This window comes from Rana temporaria, chromosome 1 (assembly GCF_905171775.1).
Source record: "Rana temporaria chromosome 1, aRanTem1.1, whole genome shotgun sequence".
Taxonomy (NCBI): domain Eukaryota; kingdom Metazoa; phylum Chordata; class Amphibia; order Anura; family Ranidae; genus Rana; species Rana temporaria.
The window spans coordinates 540,040,019-540,062,201 of NC_053489.1; the positions used below are offsets into that span (position 1 = coordinate 540,040,019).

At 44.7% G+C, this 22,183-nt stretch overlaps 1 protein-coding gene across 4 annotated transcripts in view; it reads left to right on the forward strand.

The window, feature by feature from the left end:
• The window catches only part of KLHL2 (kelch like family member 2), a 208,647-nt gene that overhangs the window by 74,925 nt on the left and 111,539 nt on the right, over window positions 1-22,183 (forward strand). For all 4 annotated transcript variants that reach the window (XM_040332792.1, XM_040332800.1, XM_040332814.1 and 1 more), the window contains one exon: window positions 10,083-10,204. In XM_040332792.1, the coding sequence (XP_040188726.1) occupies window positions 10,083-10,204 (122 nt within the window). The remainder of the gene's footprint in view (window positions 1-10,082; window positions 10,205-22,183) is intronic.

The following is a 22,183-nucleotide window of genomic DNA, read 5'->3' on the forward strand; positions in this document are numbered from 1 at the left end:
GACGGGCACGGTCCCTCCCACTGGCGCCAGTGACGGGCACGGTCCCTCCCACTGGCGCCAGTGACGGGCACGGTCCCTCCCACTGGCGCCAGTGACGGGCACGGTCCCTCCCACTGGCGCCAGTGACGGGCACGGTCCCTCCCACTGGCGCCAGTGACGGGCACGGTCCCTCCCACTGGCGCCAGTGACGGGCACGGTCCCTCCCACTGGCGCCAGTGACGGGCACGGTCCCTCCCACTGGCGCCAGTGACGGGCACGGTCCCTCCCACTGGCGCCAGTGACGGGCACGGTTCCTCCCACTGGCGCCAGTGACTATCATTTTTTTATTCCCACCGACGAGAACATTGGGGAAAGTTGTTCCAGGTAGAATAATTTCCACTCTAGGTTCTACCCACGAACTAAAATCTCCAAACAAGTATTATTGGGTAGCAGTTGGGACTATGGAAGATCTGTTCACACAGTGTGCTGTAATGGAACAGCAGTGACTAGGAATGCAAAGGAAAACTTGAAAACCTATAATAACCTATGGCAATTTACAGACAGCGTAATAAATTGTTACTCAGATGCTGGATTATTTCTGTTTGTGATCCATTGTGCCGAGTAAGCTTCCAAGTGTTTCTCTCATGAAAACATTAAAGCTAAATATTTTTTTTTTTTTTTTAACACAATAGCACCACCCTACATGCCAGACAATACCTGGTTTTAACATGAAGGTTTTATTAGGACGAGCTTCATTTTCCATCAGCAGCCAGATGTAAAAGTTTTAGGTAACCGAGGAGTCAATACACAAAAAGAGAGAAAATTGCAGCTTGTGACACTTGAGGTCTTTTATTTGTATGAATTGAGTAGGTGCGTCTTTGACGTCTTTGTGCCAGTGGGAACTAGAGCTCTGCCCCTTTGTTGTCAGGGGTACTGTTTTTTACCAATACCTGTGAGTGTTTGCCAGTTCTAGTGATCTGATTATTTATTCGCGGAAGATTCACAATAAGTGAATACAATAACTTAAAGGGGTTGTAAAAGTTTTTTTTTTCTAAATATGTTCCTTAAAGTAATTGTAAAGGCAAACATTTTATTTTTTTAGCAATAACAAACATGTTATACTAACCTTCTCTGTGCAGTGTTTTTTTCTAAAAATTCTACAGGTTGCATGTTTTGAGTTACAGAGGTAGAATTACTGCTCTCGCTCTACCAATCGCGGCGATACCTCACATGTGTGGTTTGAACACCGTTTACATATGCGGGCGCTGCTCACGTATGTGTTCGCTTCTGCGCACTAGCTCGTTGGGACGGGGCGCGTTTTCTGGCTCCTAACTTTTTTAGCTGGCGCCTAGATTCCAAGCAAATTTGTCAACCCCTGGTTTAAATGTTCCATATGAATCTGTAAGGTCAGTAGTTGCTTCCTTCCATCTTGGAGATTTCCTGGCCTTGGTGGACAGAAGACATGCCTAACCTCACATCCCTATATTTCTGCTTAATCCATTTTACCAGCACTTTGCTGTGGGGGAAAAACATTTTCAATTTGTGGCTCTGACCTGTGGCCTAGCCATGGCACCATGAGTGGTCCCAATTTTGGCCCATTTTGGGTTATCAGGATGATCTACTCCTGCAATGTCAGTAGAGCGACGGCATCGAGGCCAAAGTACAGCAGACCAAGTCCTGCAGGACTTCGGCTTTGTTTTTAGTCTTAAGAAGTTGACTCTGGAGCCATTGCATCAACTGGAATATGTGGGCCTTGTCCTGGTATACGTTTTTCTTCCCCAGGAAAAGATTTGGACCCTTCAGTCCAAGGTGCTGGAGATGAGGTCCTTGGAACACCCTAAGGGTGCTAGGGTTGATTGTAAACACCATTAGGACCTCCATTCAAGACTGTTGCAACTCAACATCCTGATAGTTTGGGACACAAGGACTTTGTCCTAAATTACCACATGTTTTTAAACACCCAAACTAGGTTCTTTCTAAAGTGGCTGTTATTGTATCCTCCTTTTGAAAAATGTTAGTTGACTTACTGCATCTTTCTTCAGTAGTAATGGATCAAAGATAAAAGAAAAAAAAACTGAGCACGCTGTAAATAAGTGTCACAGTTCCTTATTTGTCAGCCAGTGGCTAACAACTAACATTCCCGGCACGATGGCCATGTATCTGACATTCTCAAAGGAAAGGTCAGCAATAATCGGCCTGCTTTCTGTAGTGACAGGTGTACTTTAATGTTACAAGCAGGCGTAGGTATATACATATTGTATTTGCAGTATATGATCTTTGTAGGTTACTTGTATTGTTCTCAATGATCTGCTCCATGATATCTGTCACACGTGCTTAATTGTTGCTTTCATATGTGTTTTGCTTTAGAATGGTTTACTAGTGTTCCGATGTGACTTGGAGGCTGAATATTTATTTGGGGTTGTCAGCAATGTTAGTGGGTGATGAATTGTGAATGGTTCAGGCACACTGCTTCTTGTGACGCACACAGGTTGCGTTGCCCCAGTCACGTTCTGCACGATGCTTATAGAACATAATGAGCTGTGTCCTGATGTCACAGTATGTTTATAGGTCTGAAACTGTTCAGCAAGCTTTTAATCGTTTTGTGACAGCTGGAAATAGCAGACACCTAAAATCTGATCATGTATTTACACAGACACTTGTCCATCTGTTGTCACTTTACTTCCTTCAAGTCGTCTGCTTTCTTGCATCGTGATATTTTACTGTCTCCCTAGCAACACCGTATGAACGTCTGGTTAAAAATATTAATAAGCAGGTGGAAGCGTTACTTAGCCTGTGTCTAGAACTGTCTGTCTGTCTGTATCTTTATATGCCATAAATTGCCTAACCAGCAGTGTGACACACGAGCCTATGAACACCTCCCAGGTAATGCTCAGGGTATGTTTCATTAGGAGGCTGGTACCGGTGTATATGAACGCCTGCTGCACAATACATTTGAGTTGTACCCTGCCAAGGTCCACTTATATTTTTAAGGCCTCATTCACACAGGTATTAAGATAGGCAGTTGACACTATCCATGTGTACACACAGAAATAATGTTGCCTTGCATTATGGCGAGGCATAAATTACACTCCTATTGAAATGCACCATAAACACACATGTGGCGTTTACAGCACATTTATTGTGCAGTTGCAAAATGTCAAAAGCAACCATTTCCTATTTTGTAAAATGAATCTCAGAGTGTTTTGAGGAGCATTGCTTGATTGTGCAATGAACGTTCAAAGCCGCTTTAAAAATCAACACGTATAGAACTTATTAGACTTAATCTCTCCTATCTATCTATCTATCTATCTATCTATCTATCTATCTATCTATCTATCTATCTATCTATCTATCTATCTATCTATCTATCTATCTATCTATCTCCCAAAGTTTGTATAGGGGAAGGGGGGTAATATAAAGGAGAAAGGATTAAGTCCTCAGTTTCTCATGTACCTCTCAGTCTGTGACACACTGTCACATATTGGGCAACTATCTTCACCATTGGTTCCTCTTCTCTTCTGTAGAGTTTATGTCCGGGATGAGAGCGGAGAGTCTCTGGAAGTGAGTGTCCCTCACTGATGAGTACTTGTTCCTCATCCTCCGGGACTCCCTGGTCACATTGCTGGCACAGTCTACTCTCCCTGGGCTTGTAGGTCTATCTGTGCCGTCCTAATTCCGTTTCCAGGCTGTGGGCGCTCAGTCTGTACAGGCTCATAGTCTTTTTGTCCTTGTGCACCTCTAGGTACGGGGCCAGTTTGTAGTCTCTCTGCAGTGACTGGTAAATTGTTTGTTAGATAGTTTTTTGGAGTTTATTTTGTATCTCCATTCTCCAACATGTTTTTCTTTGGAGTTATCCATTATGTTTTTTATTTGAGATTTTGTCAGGCCGCATTGTTGAGTTTGTTGCAGGCCACACGGCTTGGATTGGTTCTTACTGTCCAGTAAGGCTTTATGGTGGTAGGAGTTGGGACTGCTGTTTTGTAGGTGGTCCCAGTATGATAGCGCCCTCTTCTGTACTGCGAGACGTAAGGGAAATCTGGCCAGCTCGGACCGGCAAGCACTGTTGGAGGTGCTCCGATGGATTTGGAGGAGGTGCTTGCAGAATTCCAGATGGAATATTTCTGTTGGGCTGGGGTCCCATTTGGAGTGGTCTAGGTAGATGACAGGACCCCAAACTTCACTGCCATAAAGAATAATTGGGGCGATGACGCTATCAAATATTCTGAGCCAGACTCTCATGGGTGGTTTTAGGTGGTACAGCCGTCTCCTGATGGCATAGTAGGCTCTGCATGCCTTGTCTTTTAGTGCCTCTATTGCTGGCTTGAAACTACCTGATTGGGTAATGTCTAGGCCGAGGTATGTGTAGCTGTTGGTTTCATCCACGGTGCAGTTGTTTATTGTGAAGGATGGGCACTTTGTTTGTTTCGTATTTTTCTTTTGGAACACCATGGTTTTTGTTTTGCTCGAGTTGATTGGTAGTGCCCATGTGGCACTTTATTTCTCCAGCACTTCCAGGCTGTCTTGTAGGCTTTTCTCTGTTGGTGACAGAAGTAGGAGGTCATCCGCATACAGCAGGAACTTCACCTCGGTGTCATGTAGAGTCAGCCCTGGTGCTGGGGAGGATTCTAGAGCTGCAGCCAGTTAATTGATGTAGACGTTGAAGAGGGTTGGACTTAGGCTGCAGCCCTGTCTGACTCCTCGGGCCTGCCGGAAGTGTTCAGTTCTTTTCCCATTCACCTTTACGCTGCAGCTGTTCTCAGTGTATGAACTCTTGATGGCATTGTATGTTTTCCCTCCTATTCCACTCTCCAATAGTTTGAGGAACAGGCCTGGCTGCCACACTGAATCAAATGCCTTCTTAAAGTCCACAAAGCAGGCAAATCTCTTCCCATGTTTTGTATGGTGGACATGGTTCTTGATGAGGCTGTGCAGGGTGTAGATGTGGTCTGTAGTGCGATGGTTTGGCATGAATCCTGCCTGACTTCTGCTGAGGACATTGTGTTGTGTCAGGAAGTTGAGGATCCGTTTGTTGAGGATACTGTTGAATAGTTTCCCTAGTGTGCTGCTGACACATATCCCCCTGTAGTTGGATGGATCATACTGGTCTCCACTCTTATGGATGGGTGTTATGAATCTCTCTCTCTCTCTCTCTCTCTCCCCCCCCCTTCTCTTGACTGTAGCCCCACCTTCTCTTTTTTTTCTTTCTTTTCTTTTTTTTTTTTTTCCCCTCTTCACCCCTGTCTTTCACTCTCCCCATCTTTCTTTCCAAGCTGGAGTTTTGCATCATGCTGTAAATATGCCTATGCACCCAAGAGAGCAACCCGGTTGGTTGCACAGGACAAGTTGGTATTTCAGGGGGCCATTGCCCCATTCCAAATACAGAAAGGTTTCACAGTTTCTATTTTAACCTGATCAGGGTGCCCAAGGTAAATGGTGATGTGTAGCTCATTCTGGACCTAAGGCGCTTGAACAAGTTTCTACATGTTCAAATGTTCCATAGGAAACCTGTAAGGTCAGTAGTTGCTTCCCTCCATCTTGGAGATTTCCTGGCCTTGGTGGACAGTTTGTGGTCCTGTGGTCTAGCCATGGTATCATGAGTGTTTACAATTTTGGCCCATTTTGGGTCATCTGGATGATCTACTCCTGTGGGATCATTTAAGAGACTGCATCAAGGAACGGCAAACAGTGCAAGTTCTGCAGGACTACAGCTTGGTCTTTAGTCTTAAGAAGTTGCTACTGGAGCCATTGCATCTACTGGAATATGTGGGTCTTGTCCTGGTACACGTTTTCCTTTTTCAGCACCGGCACCCCTTGTCATAACACAGCAGTGAAGATTGTTGTACTAACATTGGATTATTTGTACAGCGGCTCCAACCAGAGCTGTCGGTTTGCTTTCAGTGAACGAAAAAGATCTAGTAGTGTGTACGAGGCTTTACATACAATTTTTAAAGCTATCGTTTTGTATCTGGGTAGGGTAGATTATCACTTTCAGCAATTTACGGCCAGTTCACACCAGACGCAGTTCAGTGTGCTTTTTTTCTGCACAAAATGCATGCACAGTGTTTTTACATGTATTCCATTGGCTCTAGTTCACACCATGCAGTCAGTTTCTGCACCGGAAACTGACTGCATGGTGTGAACTAGAGCCATTGGAATGCATGGAAAACACTGTGCATACATTTTGTGCAGAAAAAAAAAGCACACGGAACTGCGTCTGGTGTGAACTGGCCCTTAATGTTGTAGCTAGACAACTGTTGAGGTAAGATATGACCTTACACACAGAGTGCATTAGGGTTGTCTGACGCATAGATTTGCCTTGTAAGAAGGAGCAGTAAAATGCAACCATGTTCGTATCGCTGCAGGGCAGGAAGCAGGGACTACCTATGTAATGAGCAAAAAAGGCTGTCCTCATGTACATATTTAATTACAAAATCGTACATCGCAACTAGTTTTTTAAAACCTATATGTTTTGATAAGAGTATTCACATCTTTCTGATCTTTTACTCTTTTTTTATTTCCCCCCTAGTAGTTGACTTACCCAGCTTTTGTCTTTAGTGAACTGGAAGATACAGTATGGGATTCAATGCTGTTTAATACCCAAAGGTGCATTTTCCTTCTTTTCTGTTGTTTTCCAAGTTTTGGCTGTATTGGAATCCTTTTAGGGCAGCTGTTTGTCCTTTCAGTAATTTCCCAGAAAACTGCAGAGTAATTTTACCCAGGTGCATGAGCACATAATTGCTTTCTGAACACTATCGGAAATACTATCTACGGTTTTCCACAGCATGTAAATGTGTGGTGAAGGGTGAATGGTTTTTAACCTCAGGGTTTATCAACTTTTCTGCTTCATCGTATACTTCATTGGTTCCTAAGTTTTAGCAGGTTATATACAAACTTTTTCTACAAAAAAAAAACAACGTGCGTGGAACTGTAAGTGAATGCTTTGTACATACAGATGTAAAGTTAGTGCCGGTTCACACAGGGGCAACCCGACTTACAGCGTGACTTTGCAAGGCGACTTCAGCGCGACTTGGAGCAACTTACAACGCAACCTAAAGTTGCCTCCAGGACAGGCGACTTTGGCTGTGGCCAATCACAGAATAATCGAATCTGTGGGAGGGAGGGGTTTGCCTGTAAAGTTTTCCTGTAAAGTTGCTTCAGTTAAGACAGTGATCCAACTTTGGAGGCAACTTCCATTGAAATCAATGGGTACAAGTTGCCTACGAGTTGCCTAGAAGTCGCCTTGAAGTAGCACAGGAACCTTTTCTGAACCTTCAATAGTGTACATTAAGACGGCTCTCATTCACTTCAATGGAATTTCTCATGTCGGGTAACTTGTGGTGACACAAGTCGTATAGTGTGAACCGGCACTTAGGTATTTAAAGGAACCACTCATTAAAAAGTCTCTGTTCTTGGGCTTTTTTTTTTTTTTGAGGATGAATACTAATTAGATTAAAATAGTTTGTCCTGGTAACAAGAAATTTTCCAACATTTCCCTTATGAAATTTTCATCTGAACAGTTGACATTGACAGTTGAAAGCAGTATACTAATGGACAGAATTTCGATCGATTGTTTGAAATACAGATATTTTTGTCCGATTTTCGAATAATGTGTACTGAGGTTATAATACAATTTTCTTTGTAAAAAAAAAAAGGGGGGGGGGGCCTTTTTAAAGTGATGGTTAACAAAATCTTCATAAACTCACTACTCGTGTCCCTGTCATCTGTTTCCCGTCAAATCGGTTTACTGTGTTTTTATGATTCCTAGTAATGTCTTCCATGAGCCCCCGTAATCTCCTTTTCACTTTCACCTCCCTTTGTTTAGAACAGTGGTTCTCAACCTTCTAGTGCTGTGACCCCTTTAATAAAATTTCCCAAGTTGTGGGGACCCCTAACAGTAAAATTATTTTCATAGCGTGGGTTGAAAGCACCCAAGGCAAGACAAGTCATTTTCGCCCCTAACCCACAGACATTTAGCTCATCCTAGTGCCTTCCACTCGTACAGTATTAAAACCCCTTATAGTACATTTTTGAGTGTACCACTCTTTGTTCTCCTTTCTTTCCCTTTCATCTCTCTCTATCCTAATTCTTTGTTTTTTTTTTCCCATCCCTCCCCCTAACTATTTATTTCTCTCTCTTTTTTTCCTTTCTCTCCCTTTTTCTTTGTTCCCTCCCCCTCTTATCTCCCTTCCTGGGAGAACAGTGCGGGTTTCAGGAACAGCCCAGGATTTGGTGACCCCTGGCAAATCATCATTTGACCCCCGAGGGAGTCCCGACCCCCAGGTTGAGAACCACTGGTTTAGAAGGAGCCGTGCATGTTGGTTACGATCATGTGCTTTGCGTTATGTGCACTACAAATCCCATCGTCCCTAGTTCATGAAGAGAGGGTGGCTGCGTTCCTACATACAGTAGGACCATGTAGAATAAACGTAGCCACCTAACAGATCACAGCAGAAAACTGAATTTGGAGACAGTGGGAAGCAATAGAAATTACTTTTCTGAATACATTCTTGAAAAGAATATAATTTTCTTAAACAAGAGTTTAGTCTCACTCATCCAAAGACAAAAATGTAATATTTTGTAGTTTACCAGTTCTTAGGCTAAACAAACTAATGTAAAAATCCCATCTAAGAACATTTCCAGGAAGTACAAAAACTACCTGTTGTGTCCTCATCACTTCCTGTGAACTAAACTGAAACACAATCTTCTTTCCAGGCTTTTTTCTGTAAATGGATCATTTTTGTAAACTGGCCATAGATGGATCTAATCTCTGCCAGTTCAGCAGGGACCTGCCGAGATTCCGAACCTGTCTATGGATGGGTTGATTGTACCCAAGTTGATTCATTGATTGACTTGCGTACAAACAGCCAGTGGGATTTTTTACATGTGATTACTGCCGGTGGCTTTAGCGCTGCCAGTAATTGGTGTGTTCTGCCAGTCGGGAAGGCTCCCCATTGGCAGAACACAATACTGCTGCGGGGATGTATTCCCCCATCAACACTAGCGGTGTTGATGTGGGAATTAAGCAAGGAAAGAAAAGCAAATCATTTATGGCTTGTCTTACCCCCATCTAAGTGCCAACAGACTGGGAGCGATCATAACAATAGTTGCCTCCATGTGTTTTTACAGAAACTTGTACCGTTTAGTGTTATAGCAGTTCTTTCTTTCCTTTCGGAAATTGGTATAGAATTTATCTGATCTACTTTATGTACTTTGTGATGATTCAACTGTCTATATATTATAGAGTCTATACTCTCCATTAAACACTCTCCTGAAAAGGTGAACGATGCTGGTTAAACTTGTATAGAGAAACTTGAGGTCTATAAAACATGGTGCCTACAGTAACTAAAATGTCACGGAAAGCTCTCAAGGCATATTAGCAATTGGGAGCGTCACAGCGGTCACATGATTGCAATGCCCACCTCCACCTCCCGGCATTTAAGATTCTCATAGGGTGCATTCACCCTACAGCGTTTTTAAACGTGGGCAGTTTTGCCGCGCATCTGCCTGCGATTTGACAGCGCTGAGTTGTGACTGCCAAACACGGTGTGGGTCTGCCGCACAATAAATTGTGCTGCAATAGATGCAACTCGCATCATGGGATGCATATCTCCCCAAAGTAGCTCCTGAACTATTTGTGGGCGACATGCGTCCCGCGATTTATCGCGTGACAAACGCGGCCGACCTGAACAACGATTTGAGGTATCATTCAAATGGCATTTTGAATGCGAGTCCCGCGTTCGTGGCCAATCTGCCCACGATTCAAAATGCTGTAGTGTGAATGCAGCCTCAAAGAGCCATAGGTGGCAGTAGGAATGGGTTAAAGGTGGTGATGAACTCTGATTATTGTAAACAATTGCATATGTACAGTTTGAATAGAGGCACCAGCTACAATTTTTTTTTTTTTTTTTTTTATATCTTGTACTGAATTTTATGTCCTGTAAATTAGATTGTTCAATTTTTACAGATATTCTTCTTTTTGTACTAATTATTAAATGTACCTAAAAAGCTCCATTTAAAATTGAGTTTTTGTACAAGAGCCTCATGTTCATATTTACACTGCTACCTTATGAAAAATAGTAAATGGTGTCTGTTTTTCTTTTCAGGTGAGATGAGTGAAAGCCGAGCAAAGCGGGTCCGCATAAAAGAAGTGGATGGATGGACCTTGAAATTACTTGTTGATTATGTTTACACTGCAGAAATTAAAGTCACAGAGGAGAATGTGCAGGTAATGTTACTGAAAGTAAAAATGACCAGCTTGTCTCTGACCACTCTGAATTATTTCTAACAGCAGCAGCAATTTCCCCCTATTGGGCCAGAACTTCTTTAAATTTTAGCAAAAAAAAGACAGTGTATCCTGACTACAAGAATTTATACATAATGGCCCGTATTCACATACATCGGTGCATATTTATGCCACCGTAGCGTATCTTCTTTACACTACGCCGAAGCAGCGCAGAGGCAACCCCCGAATTCACAAAGAACTTGCCAGCAAATCTGCGCTGGGTTTCTTGGGCGTAAGTCCTCGTAAGTGGAAGTGGGCGTGAGCCATGCAAATGAGGCGTGACCCCATGCAAATGATGGGCCGAGCGCCATAAAGATACGAATGGCGCATGCGCCGTCCCGTGGATGCATCCCAGTGTGCATGCTCAGAATCACGTCGGAACTACTCCCTAAGATACGACAAATCACTGCCTACGACGTTAACGTAACCTACACCTAGTCATATTCACGTACAACGTAAACGACATAAGATACGACGGCTTGTGTTCCCTGGTCCATACCTTTGCATGGGTTGCGCCTCATCTATGGGAAATAACTTTACGCCGGATGTACGAATTATGCGCAAGTACGTTCATGAATCGACTTATCTCCCTCATTTCCATATTTGAATAGGAAATAAATGGGAGCGCCACTTATGTCCAGCGTAAATATGCGCCACACGATACGCCGGCGTAGGAAAGCTGCGTCGGTCGGATGAAGCCTATTTTCAGGCGTATCTTGGTTTCAGAGTCCAGCGCGTAGATATGACGGCGCATATTTACACTTACGCGGCATATCTCGAGATACGTCGGCGTAAGTGCTTTGTGAATCCGGGCCAATATATCTGAGTGTTAAAGATAAACGTTCACCCTGCTGTTTAGGGGAGTTTGTTTTCACTTTTGCTACTACATAAATAAGTTTGTGTAAATTAGGGGTCTCCCAACTTTTCAGTACAAGTGCTACATTGTGAATTTTACAAATATTTGCAAGGCACAAAAAAAACCTGTTTTCTAAAGAACCCCCACCTTAACATCCAGGGGTGCCCATCCGTGTCCCTGCCTTAACATCCAGGGGTGCCCATCATAAAGACTGCAGGAGGCAGTGGCTGGCTGGCAGTGGATGTGCCAGTCTCTGTATTATGATGCACAGACTAATGCATCCACTGCAAACCAGCAGGGGTATTTTCAGACACTTGCCAGATAAATTCTTGTAGTGGTCTGGATGTGAACAGCAGTAATTGGTACAGACATGGTGCAATTTTTGCAGGCCTGCAATTGAAAATGCTTACACGTGTTTTGGACACTCGAGCAATTAATGTAGATGTCATCTAATGTGTTAAAGTAATAGTAGCAAACTCTTTGCCCCCATTTTGACCTACAGGATTGCTTATATTAAATGTTACCTGTAGGCAGACCTTTTTTTCAGTTGGAACTTGGTGAAACGGAGTTCCACCACCTCTTACTCAGACCCTCTGCTCCCTGCTCACCACTATCGCTTATAAACACAGAAGTCTGGCTTCTGTGTTGACAAGTGACAGCTTGTCCCACAATGGCTCCCACAGATATGATATTCTGAGCGGCTCCCACTGAGTGCAGGATGGGGACAAGGGAGATGCAGGTGCCCATCCCAACACCCCCGCTGGACGATCGCCCCACAAGTGAGAGAGGGAGGTCCTATAGCCGGCTGGGTGCTTCAGCTTAATACAGCAACACAAGTAAGACAGATGGAAAGATGGTGGAGCTTTTAGGGAGGGAGGGAGAAGATGGGGACAGTGGAAAGGGAGCTTCAGATAGAGATCAGAGCTGAAGAGGGGTGAAAGTTGGATGTGAATGGGGGTAAGCAGCTGTGGAAGAAGGCTGAACTCTGTGCCGTGCACCCCTGAAATCTGTACTATATACATAGCACATGCCTGAACTCTGCGCTCTGTGTAACACCCCCCCCCCCCCCAAACTCTGCACTTTTTATGTAATGCACTCCTGGTATTTAATTCCCCTTTAAGACCCTTCTACTGTTGACGAAACCTGACCACACTCACAATTTGATTTGGTTCAGAGGGTGTGTGTGTGTTGGATTGTTTTGCTTCCTGAGTTCCTGAACCTATTTTGTAAGGGGGGGGGGAAGCTCTTCCTGTAGTTAAAATTAATATTTATGCCAGTGAGCAGCAACCAGTGACATCATTGATGCATGTGCTCTGAAGGAATGGGCATACCTGTGCCATTCCTTCAGAGCTCTGTGATGGAAACTGACTCCCACATGCATATTTTCTTTTTATATATATATATATATATATATATATATATATATATATATATATATATATATATATATATATATATATATATATATATATATATATATTCGTAGTTTTAGGACTTTTTTTCACACTTTTTTTTTTTTTTTCTCCAAAAAATATGGGTGAAAATGTGCCTGCGTCTTATGGATTGAATATACACCAGGCACTGCCCGTCACTGCCGGCACCACCCCCTGCCACCACTGGTTACTCCCCCCGACCACTGCAAGAAAGCCGCCCCCCCCGCACTAAAAAAAAAGCCCCACATGTGTTCCGACGGCCGCACAGAGTCCCCCATTATGCCGCATACAGTGAATGTCCTGGGCGGTCCCCATTTACCTGGGCTCGGGCGGGAGAGGTGGGTCCCTGCTCAGCTGGGCTCGGATATGCTGCACAGGAAGAGGGGCGGTCCCTGCTCAGCTGGGCTAGGCCATACTTGGGGGAGGGGGCATTCCCCGCTCAGTTCACTTTGGCTGTGCTCTTCCCTGCTCAGCTCACTTTGGCTGTTCTCGGCTATGCTCGGGCGGTCAGTCTCTATAGCTGAGAACAGCCAAAGTGAGCTGAGCAGGGAAGAGCACAGCTGAAGTGAACTGAGCGGGGACCGCCCCCTTCCCCCCTGAGTATGGCCGAGCCTAGCTGAGCAGGGACCGCCCCTCTTCCTGTGCAACATATCCACCCCTCCCGCCCGAGGAAAGCCAAACCCAGGTAAATGGGGACCGCCCAGGACATTCAATGTATGCTCACATAACATGTAAGCACTGAACAGCAAATATATTAGAAGAAGGATGCTCACTATGTCCACAGCCCCTGTCCGCAGTGCCTGTTCCTGTCCATGTCCGCAGTGCCTGTTCCTGTCCATGTCCTAAGTGCCTGTTCCTGTCCATGTCCGCAGTGCCTGTTCCTGTCCATGTCCGCAGTGCCTGTTCCTGTCCATGTCCGCAGTGCCTGTTCCTGTCCATGTCCGCAGTGCCTGTTCCTGTCCATGTCCGCAGTGCCTGTTCCTGTCCATGTCCGCAGTGCCTGTTCCTGTCCATGTCCGCAGTGCCTGTTCCTGTCCATGTCGGCAGTGCCTGTTCCTGTCCATGTCCGCAGTGCCTGTTCCTGTCCATGTCCGCAGTGCCTGTTCCTGTCCATGTCCGCAGTGCCTGTTCCTGTCCATGTCCGCAGTGCCTGTTCCTGTCCATGTCCGCAGTGCCTGTTCCTGTCCATGTCCGCAGTGCCTGTTCCTGTCCATGTCCGCAGTGCCTGTTCCTGTCCATGTCCGCAGTGCCTGTTCCTGTCCATGTCCGCAGTGCCTGTTCCTGTCCATGTCCGCAGTGCCTGTTCCTGTCCATGTCCGCAGTGCCTGTTCCTGTCCATGTCCGCAGTGCCTGTTCCTGTCCATGTCCGCAGTGCCTGTTCCTGTCCATGTCCGCAGTGCCTGTTCCTGTCCATGTCCGCAGTGCCTGTTCCTGTCCATGTCCGCAGTGCCTGTTCCTGTCCATGTCCGCAGTGCCTGTTCCTGTCCATGTCCGCAGTGCCTGTTCCTGTCCATGTCCGCAGTGCCTGTTCCTGTCCATGTCCGCAGTGCCTGTTCCTGTCCATGTCCGCAGTGCCTGTTCCTGTCCATGTCCGCAGTGCCTGTTCCTGTCCATGTCCGCAGTGCCTGTTCCTGTCCATGTCCGCAGTGCCTGTTCCTGTCCATGTCCGCAGTGCCTGTTCCTGTCCATGTCCGCAGTGCCTGTTCCTGTCCATGTCGGCAGTGCCTGTTCCTGTCCATGTCGGCAGTGCCTGTTCCTGTCCATGTCGGCAGTGCCTGTTCCTGTCCATGTCGGCAGTGCCTGTTCCTGTCCATGTCGGCAGTGCCTGTTCCTGTCCATGTCGGCAGTGCCTGTTCCTGTCCATGTCGGCAGTGCCTGTTCCTGTCCATGTCGGCAGTGCCTGTTCCTGTCCATGTCGGCAGTGCCTGTTCCTGTCCATGTCGGCAGTGCCTGTTCCTGTCCATGTCGGCAGTGCCTGTTCCTGTCCATGTCGGCAGTGCCTGTTCCTGTCCATGTCGGCAGTGCCTGTTCCTGTCCATGTCGGCAGTGCCTGTTCCTGTCCATGTCGGCAGTGCCTGTTCCTGTCCATGTCGGCAGTGCCTGTTCCTGTCCATGTCGGCAGTGCCTGTTCCTGTCCATGTCGGCAGTGCCTGTTCCTGTCCATGTCGGCAGTGCCTGTTCCTGTCCATGTCGGCAGTGCCTGTTCCTGTCCATGTCGGCAGTGCCTGTTCCTGTCCATGTCGGCAGTGCCTGTTCCTGTCCATGTCGGCAGTGCCTGTTCCTGTCCATGTCGGCAGTGCCTGTTCCTGTCCATGTCGGCAGTGCCTGTTCCTGTCCATGTCTGCAGCCCCTGTCCCTGTCCGCAGCGCAGCCCCTGTCCCTGTCCGCAGCGCAGCCCCTGTCCCTGTCCGCAGCGCAGCCCCTGTCCCTGTCCGCAGCGCAGCCCCTGTCCCTGGCCGCAGCGCAGCCCCTGTCCCTGGCCGCAGCGCAGCCCCTGTCCCTGGCCGCAGCGCAGCCCCTGTCCCTGGCCGCAGCGCAGCCCCTGTCCCTGGCCGCAGCGCAGCCCCTGTCCCTGGCCGCAGCGCAGCCCCTGTCCCTGGCCGCAGCGCAGCCCCTGTCCCTGGCCGCAGCGCAGCCCCTGTCCCTGGCCGCAGCGCAGCCCCTGTCCATGTTCATAGCAAATATTTTAGTGCACCATTTGGTTCAAAATATTTTTTTCTTGTTTTCCTCCTCTAAAACCTAGGTGCGTCTTATGGTCAGGTGCGTGTTCTAGAGCGAAAAATACGGGATAGATAGATATAGATAGATAAAATATTATAATTTTTTTTTTAATTCAATACAAATATAGAAGACATAATTGAAGAAGAAAGAATAAGAGACAAATAATAAACCTTCTCTGGATAGCACAAAGGCTGTCATCAAATAACAAAGATGAGCCATAACCTTCTAACATAAAGGACTAGACTATATTGGAGGGCTTCATTTTAAGGGAAATCTCTCGTAATGTTTTAGTATGCGATTATGATATTACCTTGCAGGGATATTTTTTTTTTTTTGGGGGGAGGGGGGGGGGTTACTTCCGCTTTAAGGTGGGGGAGGTTTGACTTGTATTTATTTATGCCTCTTTTTATTTTTACACTTTATGAATTCAGTGGATCAGGTAAAGGAGGACTTCACAATACAGTTCTGCAGCAACAGATCACCATTCTCCTCAAAGCAAGCAAAGATTATACTGCTGTGATCTGTTGCTCCAGAGGGATGCTGGGTAATTTCTATGCTTCCCCTACATGGCTGCCAGAGCTTACAGAGGTTCCCAATTAAATCAAGTGAAATTCTTGTTTAGCTCTGGTGGGAAGGAGTAACTGGGCTATGGAGCACTTTTATAGAGCAGAATCGCAAATCCAGTAGGTTATGGATTTATAACTCCCGAGGTTCTAGCACTGAACCAACTGAGCAGATGTGTTGAAGTTAAAATAATGGAAAAACTGCAATCGCAGCACTATTTTAATTTTAATGGCACCTGGAACTCAAGTTGTTATCAGTTTACCACTTGTGCAGTCTGCAGGCAGGGAAACGTGATAGAAGGTAATGGCAGTCCCTGTTGTCCTTTTTGGCACATTCCCTGTCCCTACCTTTATCTTTCGTATTTTCCCCATCTGCAGACTGAATGTGGCATGCAATTTTCTGGAAAGCTGATACTTGCAGAGTGAAGGCAGCACTGGACAGGGCAGGCCGGATGTGGGAAAGTTGCATTACAGCAACATTTAAGGTACATGTTTCTGCTAAACTTTTGGGTGTTGCATAATGTGATTTCTTGGTATCTTTTCATACTTGGGAGCAGCTATCCTTGCATTGGTTTTATACAGTCAGAATGAGAGGACCTTTTATAATCTGTTTCTGAACAGAGGTATTGGTTGCATATATTGTATATACTCGAGTATAAGCTGACCCGAATATAAGGCACCTAATTTAACACAAAAAACTGGGAAAACGTATTGACTAGAGCATAAGCCTAGGGTGTCCATCTGCATGCCTCACCGTGCCTCACTGTGTCCATGTGCATGCCTCACTGTGCCCGTGCCACCCTGTTCCTCAAGTACGGTACCTTGATCGGCGTAATCTCCTGGCGCTGTGCCCATCTTTAATCTTCTGTCCTGGCGCCGTGATACATTCAGTGTAAGCCATGTAATTTAACCAAGCGCCACCACCTCCTCTTTCTCCTTCGTGACGGAACACTGACTCGGTTTCCCAGCAGTGAGTCAGCCTATCACGGACGAGAAGGAGGCGGCGCTTGGTTACACTACACGGCTTACACTGAATGTATCACAGCGCCAGGGGCATAATGAGATTAAAGATGGGCAGATACAAGACTGAAGATGCATCGCGGCTCTGGGGGATTAGGCTGCAGATGGGTACAGCGCTGGGAGAGACTCGAGTATAAGCCGAGGGGGGCATTTTCAACACCAAAAAAGAGCTGAAAAACGTATACTCGAGTATATACGGTAAATGCAAATACTTGTAGAAGCTTTAAAGCTGCACCTCTGTAAAAGTCAGTAATCCTAAGCAAAGAACAGCAACAGTGGCACATATATAAGTATTAGAGAGAGGGCAAACTTACTTGGGAGTCACCTTAGTACTAGAAAATGCATGCTACATAAGACCCCTTTCACACTGGGGGCGTTTAGCAGGGGCTATAGCGTTAAAAATAGCACCTGCAAAACACCCTAAAACGGCTGCTCCAGCGGTGCGCTGGCAGAGTGTCCTGCCAGCAGCTTCTTTGGAGCGCATTTGGAGCTGTGAACTCGACGCTCCTAATGCATTCCTGCCCATTGAAATCAATAGGCAGCAGCGGCCTTTTTCAGCCCTAGCAGGGGATGAAACCACTCCGCTACAGGCCGAAAAGCGACGCAAAATTTTACGGTAAAGCGACTTCTATCTGGCATGTGCCCATAGACTTTAATGGAAGTCATATCCTCATCTATAGTGATGGGATTTTGGATCAGACATTAAAGGAAGATTACCCAGGCATTTCCCAAGTCGCCAGGAAGTTGCCTGGCAAAGTCTCATTGTAAGCTTCTACATATGATGATTAATATTGTTAATTACTCTGCAGCTGGTCACAATTAAATATTATCTGAGCAATGCACCAAATTAAAAAAAAAAAAAAGCTCATAGCCCATGCCCTACAAATCGGTAAAGAAGACCTACCTAATATTTCTAGTAGCGCACAGTGCCTCTGTGACATGTAGTTGTAAACTAATCTAGGAGTGCACCAGTGTTGACACATCTAATGCAATACACGGGAGTCACCCATAATAGTTTCTGTAGTGCACGCAAAATACAATTCTGTCTGCTCAGATATTGCTGAATACTGGTAAATGTCCAAAAACAGAGCTTACAAATAACCTATGTGTAATCAGATGTGCCCTGCATGGACAGTAATCGGCTCTCGCCTACCAAAACTCACATTGGCATGACAGTACTACTGTTTATTGGTGGTTTGACATGTATACAGATTCAATAGAATGTATTGTGGCTTTATATGATTCTTAAAGTGGTTCTAAAGCCAAAACATTTTTACCTTTTTTTAAAAGGGGAAGTCCAGCACAAGCTTTTTAGGCTGGACTTCTCCTAAGGATCACGGGAGTGCAATTTTTTTTGCACTCCTATGAACAGTTTTCAGCAGAGAGAGGTCAGAAGTCTGCTCTCCGCTGACGTCACTGCTATCAGTCGAGGCAGCACGTCGTCCGACTTAGGATCCACCATCTGCCTTGACTGATGGCAGTCTCAACGAGCCATTGAGATGGCCGCTCCTCCACAGCTCAGTGCTTCAATGAGCGTGGAGGAGCAGGGGAGAGATGCTGACTGACAGTCAGCAGCGCTCCGCTCAGGGATGTCAGATGCTGCATTATTTAGGTAAAAAAAAGCTTCTTTTAATGCATTCTTTTTTACTTTTTATGTTTATTTACTTTTTTTTTTTTTTCCTCTGCTATGAGAGATGCATTGCATCTCTCCTCTCCATTCACAGAGAGAGAAACACAGGGGCAGGCTTCACAGTGACTGATCACTGTGGTAGCCAAACGGAGGCTATCGCATCAATCAGGTGACCCAGAACCAGGCGTATGGGTACCAATCCTAGTACGGGACCCTGGTCTCTGTACTGGGAGCACGCTTTGCAGCATATATGCAGCCCCACAGGAAAAAAGCCCAGTCCATGCGTACTGTCAGTGTGAGGGGTTAAATAACGTGGGGTGGATGCCCTTGACCTGCCTGTGAAATCGTGCATCTGCATAATATATAGAACCTACTACAGCAAAATTGACAACTACGAAGAGAAAATGCTATTTACAAAGTAGATTGCTCTGGTATATGACGGCTTCTAACAGCTGAAGCTTTAAAGTGGTTGTTAACCCACTGTAAGAACGTCATATAATTCTGTCCGTTTCCCAAGAATAGGTGCTCCTATGTCTGTCTTGCAAAAAAAAAAAAAATGCACATTATATCTCATTTCAGAGTGCCGCTCATGTGACCAGCCCACTCACTCCCCTCTCTGTCTGATAGATGCAGTGGGCGGGGCCAAGATTCCCACGCTGACATCAGTCAGGAGAGAGCTGGCCAGTCACGTGAGCGCAATCTGAAATGAGGTATAATCTGCATGTTTTTTTGTTTTTTTTTTACATAACCTAAACAGGAGCACCTATCGTTGGGAAACAAACGGGATTATTTAGGACATTAAATGTTATTTCAGCAGCAGGAGGGTAGGGAGTGGGCCCTAACACAAGAGTAGGAAAGGAGGGGGGGGGAGCTCATGATGGAGGCACGTCAACGGGCCTCAGCAGCCATGATACACCCTGGTCAGTTTATAGGTCATAAGGGGGCAAATTACACAGCACAAGCACTGTGCTGTATAACATGATTTAAAGGAACAGGATCCTTTCTTAACCTAAAAAAAAAAACCACTTTAACAAAAGTGATGAGGTCATTGCAGTGGATTATCACTCATCTAATGGCTCCCTCCAAGATTTTAGCCAGGCAAACTGTGCTTTCAAGCAGCTTCTGCTGTGCTCTCTCTTTAGACAACCCACGGTGCTTTGGGAATCCTTTGTCATGTGTTATAATGTTTGTAAAACAATGATTGTATACCTGGGGGGGGGGACAGTTTTTAAATAACATTTAACCAAAAAAGCATAAAGTTGACCTAAAATAACTATTTTCCCTGTACACAATGAACTCTTCTTTGTTGTCTGCGTAGATTCAAATTTCCAGTCAGTATCATTCCAACTAGCCATCTGTTCTCTGACCCGTAATCTAGAAATTGATTATAACAAACTCCAGATCTCTGTTTTGTAAGTTGATGCTTACATAAAGCTGCTCTTGGAACATGATATTAAACACGTTCACAAACACATGTAGTCTCCGTAGCCTTGAGCTGTGCGCTTGGCATTTGGTGAGCTGTCTTATCTAGTCCAGAGCAACTTCAATGGCAAGAGAAGCATTGTTTGAGTGAATGATTTGAGCATCTTCTAACTAAAATTCAAACATTCACAACACTTACATTTCAAATATACACACATGATTAAGGTACTTCTAAAACCAAACGCTATATAAGCTTTATTGCGTTTTTTTTTTTTTAATGAAGTCCTAATAAAGTTTTGAACCATAAAATATAAGTGATAAAGCATACAAAATGAAAAAATTCTCCTCTCCTCGAAAATTACTTGGAACACCCAAACATGATAGAGATATCTCTCTATATCTCTCTATATCTCTCTATATCTCTCTATATCTCTCTATATCTCTCTATATCTCTCTATATCTCTCTATATCTCTCTATATCTCTCTATATCTCTCTATATCTCTCTATATCTCTCTATATCTCTCTATTAGTAGAGACTATGAAATGGTGGTTGTTGCAATGCTTTGTGACACCGTATTTGCGCAGCGGTCTTTCAAACTGATTTTTTATTTTCTTTTTTAAATTCTCTTTAATGACTTTAAAAAAATGCCTAAACACTAAAGTTAGCCCAATTTTATTTGTATAATGTGAAAGATGATGTTACACCACGAGAATCGTGATCTTTATTCTAAGCAAAAAAATTGTGATTTTCATTTTAGCCAAAATCGTGCAGCTCTAGTGCGTACATTGTTGGTGATAGTGAAGCCTGCCCAGGCCTGTGGGGAACAAACAAAACCCTCAAAGGGGTACTCCACCTCCAAAAATCATGAATGGTATTCATCAAAAATCTCCTAGGTCGAAAAATAATTGTCTCGTGTCCCAGTGGTGTAAAAGAGGGGGGGGGGGGGCAAATGTTGGTGCTCCAATTGGGGTCCACAGTGCTATATGTTGTAGCTAACGTGCTCAAGATGGTTGTGTAGTCTATTTTTACTACCTATGTAAATGAGGCCTTTAAAGTGGTTTTGCATTTGGTGAGCTGTCTTCTCTAGTCCAGAGCAAAAGAAGCATTTGTTTGAGTTTCATCCTCTGGCAATTCCAAGAAACATCTAGGCTGGGTCAGGGTAGGGCCAGTCAGTAGTTTGAACATGCTACTAGGAGGAGAGAGAGCAAAGTGTGCGGCTTCTCCCTTATTGTCCCAACACAGATTGGGAACAGGTTTGTGCCAAACCTTTGCTGTGCTGATGGTGGCTGAACACAAGCGTTCATGTATGAGGCTCTCATCTTTGTATTTGGTGGTTTCCTTGAAGTTCAGCTTTAATGAATGGATTTTCAACTATCCAATAAATATGCTGTGAGATTGGGAAATGTAATGCAGTTATTATGAATGAGTATTTTTAGCACATTTAAATGTCATTCTGCCTTTTACCATTAAGGAATGACTCAGACTAAACAGTTCAACTAGCTGAAATTATAAGCGAACTATAAAGTCATGATATGAGTAATAAGTCTATGATCAATGCCCCTGCTGGCATTTTCAATTCATGTTTTTTTCCTCCTTTGCTCTTGAGTCTCTTTGCTCTTAGGAATATTTTCTGAATAATAATAAAAATGTAAACAGGTTGTTGGAATTTAAGTAGGCGGAGTTATTAATATACTGCACAATACAGCATATTAGTTCTCTGTGCTGTCATTGGTCAACATCAAGTTCCAAAGCACCTTCTAAACCTTAAAGTGGTTGTAAAACCTTACATATAGCCAACGAAGGGACAAGCCTCAGATGATACACAGAGATTAAACAAATCCTCCTACATAAGTTGTACCTGTTTATCTGTGGTCTTCTCTTCTTAACATCCGTTTAAAATCCAGAATTTACAAAGCTTGTCTGCGCTGTGAGAAAAATGGCAGCAGGGAGCTGAAACTATAATGTGAGGAGTTTGGTGAGAGTTCTGAGAGCTGTTTGGATTGTAAAAAAAAAAAAAGCCTAAAAAGAAGTGCATCCAGAAACTCATTCGGACCACAGAAATTGTGGTGTTAGGATTGCAGCTGTTGCTTTGGGCAAAATGACCATTTATAGCAGTAAATTTATTCTGAATCTTGAGGTAAACCATAAATTGCAGTTATTCTTTGTCAAGCTTTTATTTTATTTTTTTATCAAAAGCATGATAAAACCGTTTATTCTAAGCCTGTCTCCAGGCTAGTGCATGAGTAAATAACCTTTCACTCACAGCAAGGGGGCG